Source organism: Macadamia integrifolia, chromosome 9 (assembly GCF_013358625.1).
Source record: "Macadamia integrifolia cultivar HAES 741 chromosome 9, SCU_Mint_v3, whole genome shotgun sequence".
Classification (NCBI taxonomy): domain Eukaryota; kingdom Viridiplantae; phylum Streptophyta; class Magnoliopsida; order Proteales; family Proteaceae; genus Macadamia; species Macadamia integrifolia.
In genome coordinates, this window is record NC_056565.1 from 27,120,190 (window position 1) to 27,131,437 (window position 11,248).

Consider the following 11,248-nt stretch of genomic DNA (forward strand, 5'->3'; position numbering starts at 1 on the left):
TCGGATTACATCTATAGATTTGGACCATTGGTGATGTTTTTTTTTTTCAGAAGACCGTCGGCGATCGTTCAGAGCACCCAGCTTTGGCTCGTTGAAGAAAAACCAGGAAACCTTGGAGACTAGTACAGTTATCCGCAAGCTTGCAGATCCGATCCAAGCAAAGGTCGATGATTTCTTTCCCAATGGTATAGAATCCAAGTTTAAGAAACGGAATGGAAGCAAAGCAATGGAGAAGGTCTGGTCGATCTCATCTATGATGTTAATTTCAGAGAGAGAGAGAGAGAGAGAGAGAGAGATTAGAGACAGAAGTACAAACCTTCCATTTAGAGAAGATGGATATCCACACCCTTGGCCCCGTCATGTTCACCGCTTCGTGGTCTCTATTCTCCCCTTCCAACACGAACGCCTTCCATACTCAATCCGTTCTTAGCATCGACACCATTTGTCCCTTCACCAGACGGATCTCCGATGCCTTCCTCTCTTTGCCGTCGAAGAAGGGTTGTACCGATATCTGTCGGATCACCCTCACGTTCCCTGCAGATGTCGAGAGAAGATTTTTCTTCACTCTTCTCTTCCTCTCTTCCCCTCTTCCTCTCTCCTGGATTTCCCGATGGCGACCATAGACGATTCGTGCAGAGGTCGAGAGCAAATTTGTCTTCACTCTTCTCTTCCTCTCTTCCCCTCTTCCAATCTCCCACTTCACCTAGCGGCGACCACGGATTATAGCGACGCAACTTCAATCTTCTCTTCCTCTCTCCCAGCTTCCCAGCTGCAACTACAGATTAAATCGAGAGCAGATTTGTCTTCACTCTTCTCTTCCTCTCTTCCCCTCTTCCTATCTCCCACTTCACCCAGTGGCGACCACGGATTATAGCGTCGTAACTTCACTCTTCTCTTCCTCTCTTCCCCTCTTCCTCTCTCCCAGCTTCCCAGCGGCGACCACAGATTAGGAATGGTCTGACGAGGTTGAGAGAACAAGACCCAACTAGTTAAGACGTTGCAGAGAGTATAACCTTTTTTTTCAGGGTAAAATGGTATTTAAGGGTAAAATGGTATTTAAAAAAAAAAAGACCTGCTGATGTCAGCATTTGAGGTATATTCTCTAACAGTGACTGACGGTAGGGGGTCTGAGTCTAATTTGGTGAAAGAGAAGGGGTGTTCGTATAATAATGGCATTCTTCAGGGGGTGGCGCTGTAAATTACCCATTTTTAAATGAAAAAATGGTGTTTCAAAATTTCAGATTTTTATTGGGATTTTTTTTTTTTTTGTAAAATGGAACGAAACTGGGAAGACGGAACTCCATTTTGGAGTTCCGTCCAATCTCATTTTTTCAGTTTTTTTTTTCACTTTTTGTTCCAAAAAAACAGAAACAGACCATAAGTGCACCAAACAGAAGATTCTGTTTTTTCGTTCCAATAAAACGAAAAAACTCCAGAAATGTTTTTTTAGAACGATACCAAACGGGCCCTTAGAATTTTTCTTAAATAAATATTGTTTGTAATCTGATTTTCTGCACTCTCCATCTTGGAATTTCAGCATCTTTAGCAACTTCAAGATGGAGAGTGCAGGTATGTTCAAGTTTGTAATCTGATTTTCTGCACTCTCCATTTTGTAATCTGTGTTTCAGCATTCTTGGAACATTGTTTGTAATCTGACTTGTCTTCATTGTTGGAGATTCAGTCTTTTTAGCAGGAAAACAAACAGTGTGAGGAGTCTGATTCCTCAAGAAAATAAAGAATAGCGCTCACCATAGGATTGAAGGAAAAAAAAATGAAATGGCAGAATGTTCTTAAGGTGTTTCTCATACTACAGATTAGGCTATGAGAGCAATGTGGAACCTCTTAACTGCTAGCTGTTAGTTTTCCTTGATTTTCCAAAACTGGAACTAAAGAGGTTGAAGGACAACTGGGTTCATATGCTCTTATAAAGCAGGCATTTTATTTTGAAGGGTATGGTATGGTTAGGTGTCTTCAAGATGATTCCATTCCAATCTCCCTTGACCTTCCTGGGTAGGGCCTTGAATGATCCAGATTCAATGGTTCACCATCAACAAATACGATCAGAATCAAGGCTTTTTAAAGGTTATGCTTGTATTCCACAGTTCCACCAAAATACAATTCTATGGGTAATGCTTGTCTTCTAGTTTCTTCTATGAAGCGTGAATTAACTAAAACCTGTATCCTCCCTCCAAATTGAAATTTGAAGATTTCAGAGCTATCAACTCATCGAATGGTCTTGGGTGATGGTAGTGAGATGCAAAACTGAGGAAAATGTTTTCTCAATTTCTGTGATCAAGATCATATGAATTCAACAATAGGACATGGATTCAATAAATATGAGGTAACGTATTTTTACTGTTTAGGATATTGGGATCTCCAGCATTCTACTTCTTTCTTCATGATAATTGTAGTCACAAATTCAAACAAGGAGACACCCACTCCACAATGAAGAGGGCTAGCGAGCAAAGATGACATTGTACATCTGCATTATTAGACTTATAGTGCGCTAGCTTGTTCAACTTTCAATTTAAACATAGTCAGTATGAGTGAAAAGAAATGGGTTCTTTAGATATCAGTGTAGGAGGAACACTTCTGTAGAGGTATAGGGGTTCACTATTTGAACAGTTGATTGAGTAGGTTTTGCTTTATAATACTCATTGATGATCCATTAAATCTATAGAAAAATTAATATTCTTCAAACCATGTAGCACATCGAAACTAACATTCACTACATGATACAGTCCAACCAGTGGCAAACACTATAGATTAATTTAAAATGAGGTAAGAAACACAACGTAGGTCTGATTTTGGTCAGGAAACATGGCATCTCTTCTCTGCAAGCAATGTGAGCACATAATGATAATTTGCTTTAAGGGAGATATTAAGATTATACTGTTGAAGAAGAGTCTTGGTGGATTCGAACCACCAGAACCTGGGCATTACCCCAGGTGCTTTACCATTTTGAGCTAAAGACTCCCTACTTGCACAAAAAATCATGTTAGTAAAAATTTAGTGATACCATGACATAGATACTGATATCAATGGAAGATCAGAGATTGAGAACAAAGCATGATATCTGGACACAACTCATTAACTGAATGTATTTCATAGCACAAAAACACTCCTGATATCAGATGCAAAACACTGTTGATACCAATAAGTGTTATCAAATACAAAGTCTTGTCTACAAAGATGACAAACAAGAATAAAATAAAAACAACACCATATAATCTCCTCTAGATACTTAATAAAAATTTAAAATATGAGCATGAAAGGGGTAACAGATAGAGAGAGAGTGTGGCGCGAGGGCTTCCAACAGGACAACTTCAATATAACCAAACTAGAATCACCCAACAGTTTTCAAAACCCTAACATTCTTCAAAATCAAACCATAATCACCAGTATAATCACCCAAAGTAGCAAAAATATTATAGATACAAATAAAAACCCTAACCCTAACAAGCCACAATAGTTTAGGGTTTACTTGCCAATGATTTGATTCAAAACCGAACAAAGAATGGGTTAGATATAAAAATAACAGAGAATGGTTTATATTAAAACCTAACCAGGTTCGTGATCGAACAGACAGAGCTTCGGAGCGCGAGGAGTACTCCAACCCAAGAAAAATCGAGAGCCCTAGCGACTCTCTTCGTGAGCAGGGAGAGAGAGAGAGAGTGTTCTTGACTCAATGGTATCTCTGTTACTTCACCTTCGAGAGAGAGAACCAATATTTTTCCTTCATGAGTAGCGAGACCTTCATGAGAGCGATTTTGTGGATCTTTCCTTCCTTCATGAGCAGAGACAGGTGTGACAGATAGTGAGATCCGTGAGACTCAGAGAGAATCGTGCAACCAGCAAGAGTTTTTACGGTTGTTTTATTCAAACAGAGAGACCCGAACCCGATTTGGTTCACTTGGATTGATAAGTTCGTCCAACCCCAAACCAGATTTGCATTGGTTTCAACCTTAAAAGCAATCTTGACCGTCCACTTTCATCTGTCCACATGTCGTTTTCTGCAGGTAGCGAAACATAGCAAAACACCGATCAAGAAAACACAGACGATTTTTATCCCTCTCGTATTGCCCTCTACTTGAGAGAGAGAGAGAGAGAGAGAGAGAGATGGTGGATAACAACGATGGTGGTGGTCGGACCTGCATAAGCAACATGGTAGACACTGGGAGTGTAGAGAGCCACAGGTACTACCTTGCTAGACGGACTGTGTTGGAGATGCTAAGAGACAGAGGCTATGACATCCTTGACTCTGAAATCAACCAATCCCTCCATGAATTCCGTTCTGTCTACGGTCCCGACATTGTCGACCTCGAGCGCATCCGCATCAACGCTTCCCTCGTCTCTGATCCTTCCCAAAAGGTATAAACACCATGGTTTTCTGATGAGCAGTTTCTAATTTCAATCTACCCATGCTTTGTTTACATTTGAAAAACTGGAACACTGGTTTTTGTTGAATTTGTCGATAGAAATAAAAATGGTTTTGTTTGGAAACCCAATGTGTGTCTTTGAAACTACATTTATCTTTAACTTCCTCTATATCTCTGAATTTGTACAACTATTTTATGTCTAAAGTGTAAATTACACAAATTCACAAAAACCCACATGCATGCGGCTTAGATTTCTGTTGGATTTCTCTTGGAAGTTCTGTTTGATAATTCGAGGAACTGTGCTGTACTTCATTATGGTTTTGGAAACAATGAACTGTGGAAGATTATCAAAAGATTAAAGGAAAAAAGGAATTGTGGGAGTATGTGATGTTGAGCGTTTGGGCATTTTAGATTTTAAACTAACTTTGGTCAAGCCTAGTTTGTTATCCTCGTACACAAACTTGACAGTGTGGACTGCCGAAAGCCTTGGTGCTAGGGGTGCTTTTTTAATTTATTTTTAAAGGGGCCTATTCTAATGTAAACCAATCTCCAACCAGAAAATTCTAGTAGAAGACTACTACAGCAGGATCACAGAACAGAACCAGAATTGAGAGAAATTTTATATAACTTGAGATGGCCAAATTAGAATGACCTGAAATTGCAATCGAAGGGTCTATCATGCAAGTAGTACAGACCTGCAGTCTGAACTGATTCTGAAACAGATAGATACTCTCTGTTGCATCCTAGTTCTACAAGGACAGATAGTAGTAGATCTAGAAATGAAGCAATCGACCTGATAGTTTAGATAGTAATGGCTAAATCTCAGAGTCTATTGTTAGAAGCTACTGTATGTAATATGAGCACAAACCAAGTAGAGTATTGCAGGAACTTGTAACCAACAACACTATGGGCTTGATTGAAGAAAAATGGGTGCCATAGGGTATGAAAGTCGATAGAATCTGATATGTGATCCTGGAAGAGAGATAGAATAGATAAGCACCTATTGGAATCCACCTAAGCCCCTCTTAGAATCCACCAAGCACACCACTGAATCCACAAAAATAATAGTTTCATGAAAACTGAAGTGAATATTTCTTCAAATCGTTGGGAAAGCCTATGACCCTTACATCTATTTATCATGTGAGCTAACCCAAGTATGATAGCATCAGAAGTTCATAACTGGTACAAATTAACTTGTCGAAAAAAGAAATAATTAGGAAAAAAAAACAATTCAATAGGATAAAACACTCCAATGACCAGCAATAGGAAGTAACCGATTCCGCTGAAAGACTGCGACTAGAAAATGAGAGAAGCTGGAAATCGAACATCTAACCTAACCTAGCTAAGGTAATATAAAGATAGTAACAGTTTTAAAAGGAAATAAACAATAAGATCCCAACTTAACTAACTAATAAATTCCACATTCCTAAGTCCTACCCATATTTTAGGCCATTTAAAGTGGCCTATTACAACAGATCCTTAGACCAAAAACACAGCACATATGTAACTTAACACAAGGCATATTTTCTCTTAAATAAGTCCACTGCCATTTATTTGCGTCATATTCTCTTCCCTTCCCCACCTCGGCCTCTGAAAAAAAAAAGTGAAAAAATTATAGCATTAGTTAATATTATTATTATTATTTTAAGTTTTTAGGCTCATTTGAAGTAGTGATTGAATGTTGGACCATTTGTTTTCACTGGACTTTCTTACTGCAAAAAGTCGAAGTCAATGTAGGAGAATGGTTAGGTTCCACAAGGGCGATGATGTCTCTTATTGCTTATGGCACTAGGTGCCAAACCAAATGGTTATTGAGTGAGATAAGGTTATGCAAAGCAAGTAATAAAAAAATAAAAGTAATGGGCTATAACCTGGTGCCGTTCCCATTTTTGTAGGGCCCTGTGAGGTGTGGCTTGTTGATGTAGATACACACTCATGGAGCAATCCATACCCATTTAGGTATTTGGATAGAGATGAACTAGATCCATATTGTTTTTGGGACTAGTAAGATTTTAGGAATTTACTTTATTTAGGAAGATTGTCTTTGATTTTATTTTAGAAAGTTGAATTTATAGGATTTGGAGTAGGAAATAGAGTTAGTTTGCAATTTGCTTCATTGTTTAGGGTAGTTTCCTACTTCAATTAGGTTTCATTTTTTTTTTATTATTTATTTATTTATTAATATTTTTTTTGTGATGTCTTTGTTTTCTATAAATTAGTTGTAACCGATGGACTAGTCAGATTGAAGATGGAAAATTGAATGGTTTATATGGTGTGTGCCTGCAGGCTATGTGTGGGGATTCTCTTCCCCCCTTTTCTTCTTGTGCGAATCATCTCTCTTCCTGCAACTCTGATTCCATCTCATGAATCCTTCCCCTCTCCATCCATCTCTCTTCTTCCCTCCCCACTCTTCTCCCTGCTTCTGTAGAGAATTCTGAGATTAAAAAAGAAAAAAATCCCTTCAATTCCTCCTTTGTAAAGCCCCACCACCCCCTTTTCCCCCCTGTTTGCTTCAATCAAAACCCCTCCTTGTTCTAAGGTTCCGCCAACAACCCAAGAAAAGAGGGAGAGAGAGTCGAGAAGAAAGCAACAAGAGAGCGAGAGACTGAAGAAAACTTATATATCTATATACATACTTGGCCTTCTGCCAAAGAAAACTGGAATGAGGGGTGTCAATTTTGAGCCCACACCTGTAGGCCTGATCGAGCCTAACATGTTTACGGCCCAACTTGGATCGGCCAGTTTATTAAACAGGCGTTCAGGATGCAAGTAGCTAGCTTGTCGGCGCCCGACCGAACCGACACATTTATATGCTGGGCTTGAACTGACTCCTTATAGCCCGACCTCCTTTAATACTACATAAAATTCCTATTTTGCCACTACTAGTAAGAAACTAATTAAGCTTTCTTACCCTTTGCTTTGTAATAGGATTTGATTTAATTAAGCTTTGTTTTGTAAGTTGTAACAGTCATAATCTTTTTTTTTGTAAGAACAACCATAATCTCATATCATTTTTCTTTTTTTATTAATGATTTGCATCACATATTTTTGGGCCTTCAACCCACTTAAGAATGGGTAGGCACATTTAAAGCCCATTTAGACTTAAATAGGTCCATAGCCCGGTTAAGGCCTGGTTAAGACCCGTGTAAGGAAGCCCAATTAAAGCCTGGCACCGACCGGCCTGATTATAAACCGTATCATGCCCCCCAAACTAGGCCCATTTACTTAAACAGGCGTTCACAGTGCAAGGCTTCCAAGTGGTCAAGCCCAGCTAGGCCCGACCGATTGACACCCCTAACTGGAATCCTGCCATTGTTATTGAAGAACCTTGGATTTCCGCCATTGCTATTCCATCTCTAGAGGAAGAAGACCCCTCGAAGTTGAACTCTTTAGCCACACTCCTTTGAAGTTGCACAATCCATAGTTGTCACGGCGCCAAGGCGAACCAAGGCGTTGGAGTGCTGCCTAAGCGCTTTATGCAACAAGTCGCCCTCCTTAAGGCGAACAACCAAGAGTTATTTTTTATTTTCCCTCTTTTGTAACATTATTTAGTATGCTACATAAACCTTATATAAAAAGATATCAACATTAAGTCACATCAAGTCATCAAAAATCAACATTAAATCACATTAAATCATAAAAAATCTACATTAACTCACATTAATCATAAAAATCAACATGTAGAGAAATGTTATTGTTCTATAATAAGTTTGGTTGGTCAAATGATATTATTTTTACATGAGACATTTTGTATTAGGTAGAACACAAAATCAGCTTTCCAACAAGTCTAAGATTATTTAAATTTGAGTTTTAATGACAAAGTTATGTTCCAGTCAAACTTATTTTAAAGTGCACAAATGATATTAAAATCTCCTAAATGAAAATCATTTTATGGGTATCAAAACAGAAGACTATTTTATTAGACTTTTGGTTTTTAGTAATGTTTTACCTTGATACGATTTATTAAATTTTCAGGATTGAGAAAAACCCTAGCATTTGAAAGTTGAAAATCGGCTGTATAACCAACAATTCAATTTTTGTTCTTGGACTGGGGTGTTGACTTTTTATCCTTTTAGAATTCTTAAATTATTTTTTATTAGATTCAAATAGGGGGGATTTGTTTATTTATGAATAATATCTTAAGTAATTGAAATAAAAAATATAAAAACATTCACTTAAATGATATTTGATATAAATAAGTGTTGCGTTTTGCAGTAAGGCGACAGTCAACTAGTGATGCAACATTGAAGACATATCAAAGGAGGAAGAAGTGGGCTGTCAGGTAGGGGCTCTACAGGCAGCCCACGATTTTAGTATGGGGGGTTATTTTGTTAGTTGGTTTGTTTTATTAATTGGTTCAGTTTGGGTTAGCCGGCTGGTCCAATTTAAGTCATATTTTGCTTTGCTTAGAAGTCAAGTTGTTAGTTGTTAGTTTCCTTTTGCAAGTAGTTACTAGTATTCAATTGTTAGTTTCAATAGGTCTAATTTAAGGTTTCCTTTTCTAGGACCTTCTATTTTGTAATCCCTCCCCCCATAACATATTATGAATAAAGCATGGTAGGGGTTCTAGCCTCGAACGATTTTGAAAAACTGAATTAATGGCTGCTGCTGAGAACTGGTCTTGTGTCTGATCAAGATTGTGGAGCTGGTGTATGATCTGGCTGACTCTTTGCGGTGTGAAGCCCAAGAGATCCTCTTCTTCAAGCTATCTTCTTCTTTCCATTACTCAAAGATCTACTACTGCTGCAACTGCCTAGATGTATTTAAATCCATCTCCTTCTCAATTCTGCCCAGAATTAGAAAGTGGTCCTCTTCTTCAAGCTATCTTCTTCTTTCCATTACTCAAAGATCTACTACTGCTGCAACTGCCTATACGTATTTAAATTTTAAATCCATCTCCTTCTCAATTCTGCCCAGAATTAGAAGGTTTTAGCCTGCTGCAACCTGTAGCTGTTCAGTGATGCAGTTAGGTGTGGGAAGATTTAGGGTTGATTTAGTACTTTGATTTGTTTCCTTTATTGTTAGTGTAGGGTGTGGTCAAGTTAGTAGGAAAGTTCAATATTAGATTTCAGTTGCTAATTTAGGTTAGTTTCCATTTTAAATTAGTTTCCATTGATTGATGTTATTTTCCTTTAAGTAGTCATTTAAGACAATTGTGATTTCAGTTTTCGAGTTTTGAGAATTGAATGGTTGTTTCCAGGTTTGAAACCATGGTTGTAGTGAGCTGCGATTATCTCCCCTTCCCTTGATTATCTTCTCCTCTTCCCTTTCTCATCTTCTTCTTCTTTTCTGGTTCTATTTTGTGACTGTCTCTCCTTGCCGGAAATCCCCTGTTTCTGGCAATATTTGCAGCCCTAATCAAGCTCTTAGATCTCCTTGGTGCTTGATCTGCTTGGGATGAGATCTTGAGCGAAGGTAGCCCTCTCCTAGACGACCAAAACCCCTGAAGATCAGTCCTGGATGTGCCATCAGCAGTGCCAACCGAAACCTGCAACTGAAAGTGTAACACCCTAAATTGGAAGTAGCTGAGCTCTGTGTCAGGACCTAGCTGGCACAAGAGATAGGCTGCCTTGCTGTGGTGGATTCACTTGTACAGCAGAAGAGAAGAAAAATCTGTTTTTCTGTGTGGGGCCCACATGCCTACACCCCCCGAGCCTCGCACTCACCGAGGTCAGCTGACCAAATCCAACCTAATAGGTCAGCCTTTCGTGGGGTCCATTAATGGGAATTAAATGTTAAATAGTTTTATGTTTTAGAAATTAGTTTTAGGAATCAATATTTAGAAGTTAGTTTTAGAAATTAATTTTTAGTAATGAATGTGTGTTCAGCCAAACAGGCGTTAGTGGGTCATATTTCAGCAACATAAATAGCTCTCCTCTCTAGTTTTAGAAATTAATTTTTAGGAATGAATGTATGTTCAGCCAAACAGGCCTTAGTGGGTCATATTTCAGCAACATAAATAGCTCTCCTCTCTCATTTTTGTCATTACAAGAAGCTAAATTCATTGAGGGGGAGAGGACGAGAAAGAAAAAGAAGAAGAAAGAAGAAGAAGAAGAAGAGGAGGAAGGAAGGAAGGGGGCTGGCTATGGGCCATAGTTTTTAAGGCGCTGCTAAGGCATCGCCTTGGCGCTGATGCGGTCTAGAGATGGTAAGGCAGTGCTCTGCCTTACGTGAAGTGGCGCCTTATGGTTTTTTATTTTTTTTAAACACATTTTAAAATTACTTGATGAAGATTCCAAATATAGATTTTTTATTGGTAGGCGTATGATTTTGTTAACACTTGAGATGTACGGGATCAGTTTTACTCCACCAAAAATAACCAAAACGAACAATACAAAAACACAATTCACAAACAGGGTTTGGATTTTGTCAAGGGTTTTAAGAAAGGGCTTTGAGAAGGAATCACGGAACAAGGAAGAACCACTGATCTAGGCGACCATTTTGCTCCGGTAGCTGTGAGTTTGCTCCGGTAGCGGTGAGTTTCATTCTTCTTTGACAGGAGTAGAAATATAGTGGATGACCTTAGGGCTTAGGCACTCATTTTGGCATCATAGAGGTAAGTATAATAAATACTTGTATTTTTTATGTCTTTTTTTTTTATATTTATAATTTTGTTTCATAATTATGTATTTATATTATATGTTAATATGTTATGATGATTGATGATTGATGAAGATGAACTTAGTTTATTCACTTTATTGATTTGTTTTTTTGATGAATATCTTACATTGGTATGAATATGAACCTTTAATATTTATTTAACATATGCGTAATAGGATTCAACAAGGATTTGAGCAAAATAGATTGGTTTTATAAAAATATTACACAGGAACGCTTTAGTAGATAAGACGGTGTTTTATGCCCGCCTT

The 11,248-nt window shown here is 38.2% G+C and overlaps 1 protein-coding gene across 2 annotated transcripts in view; it reads left to right on the plus strand.

Annotated features, from left to right (window-relative positions):
• Nucleotides 1-4,058: 4,058 nt before the first annotated feature.
• Nucleotides 4,059-11,248, plus strand: part of LOC122088113 (DNA-directed RNA polymerase V subunit 5A-like) — a 50,898-nt gene continuing 43,708 nt past the window's right edge. Inside the window, exon 1 of one of the 2 annotated variants that reach the window (XM_042657273.1) lies at nt 4,059-4,371. In XM_042657273.1, coding sequence (XP_042513207.1) covers nt 4,120-4,371 — 252 coding nt within the window. In that variant the 5' untranslated portion in view covers nt 4,059-4,119. The remainder of the gene's footprint in view (nt 4,372-11,248) is intronic. The other variant, XM_042657272.1, reaches the window with a different exon arrangement.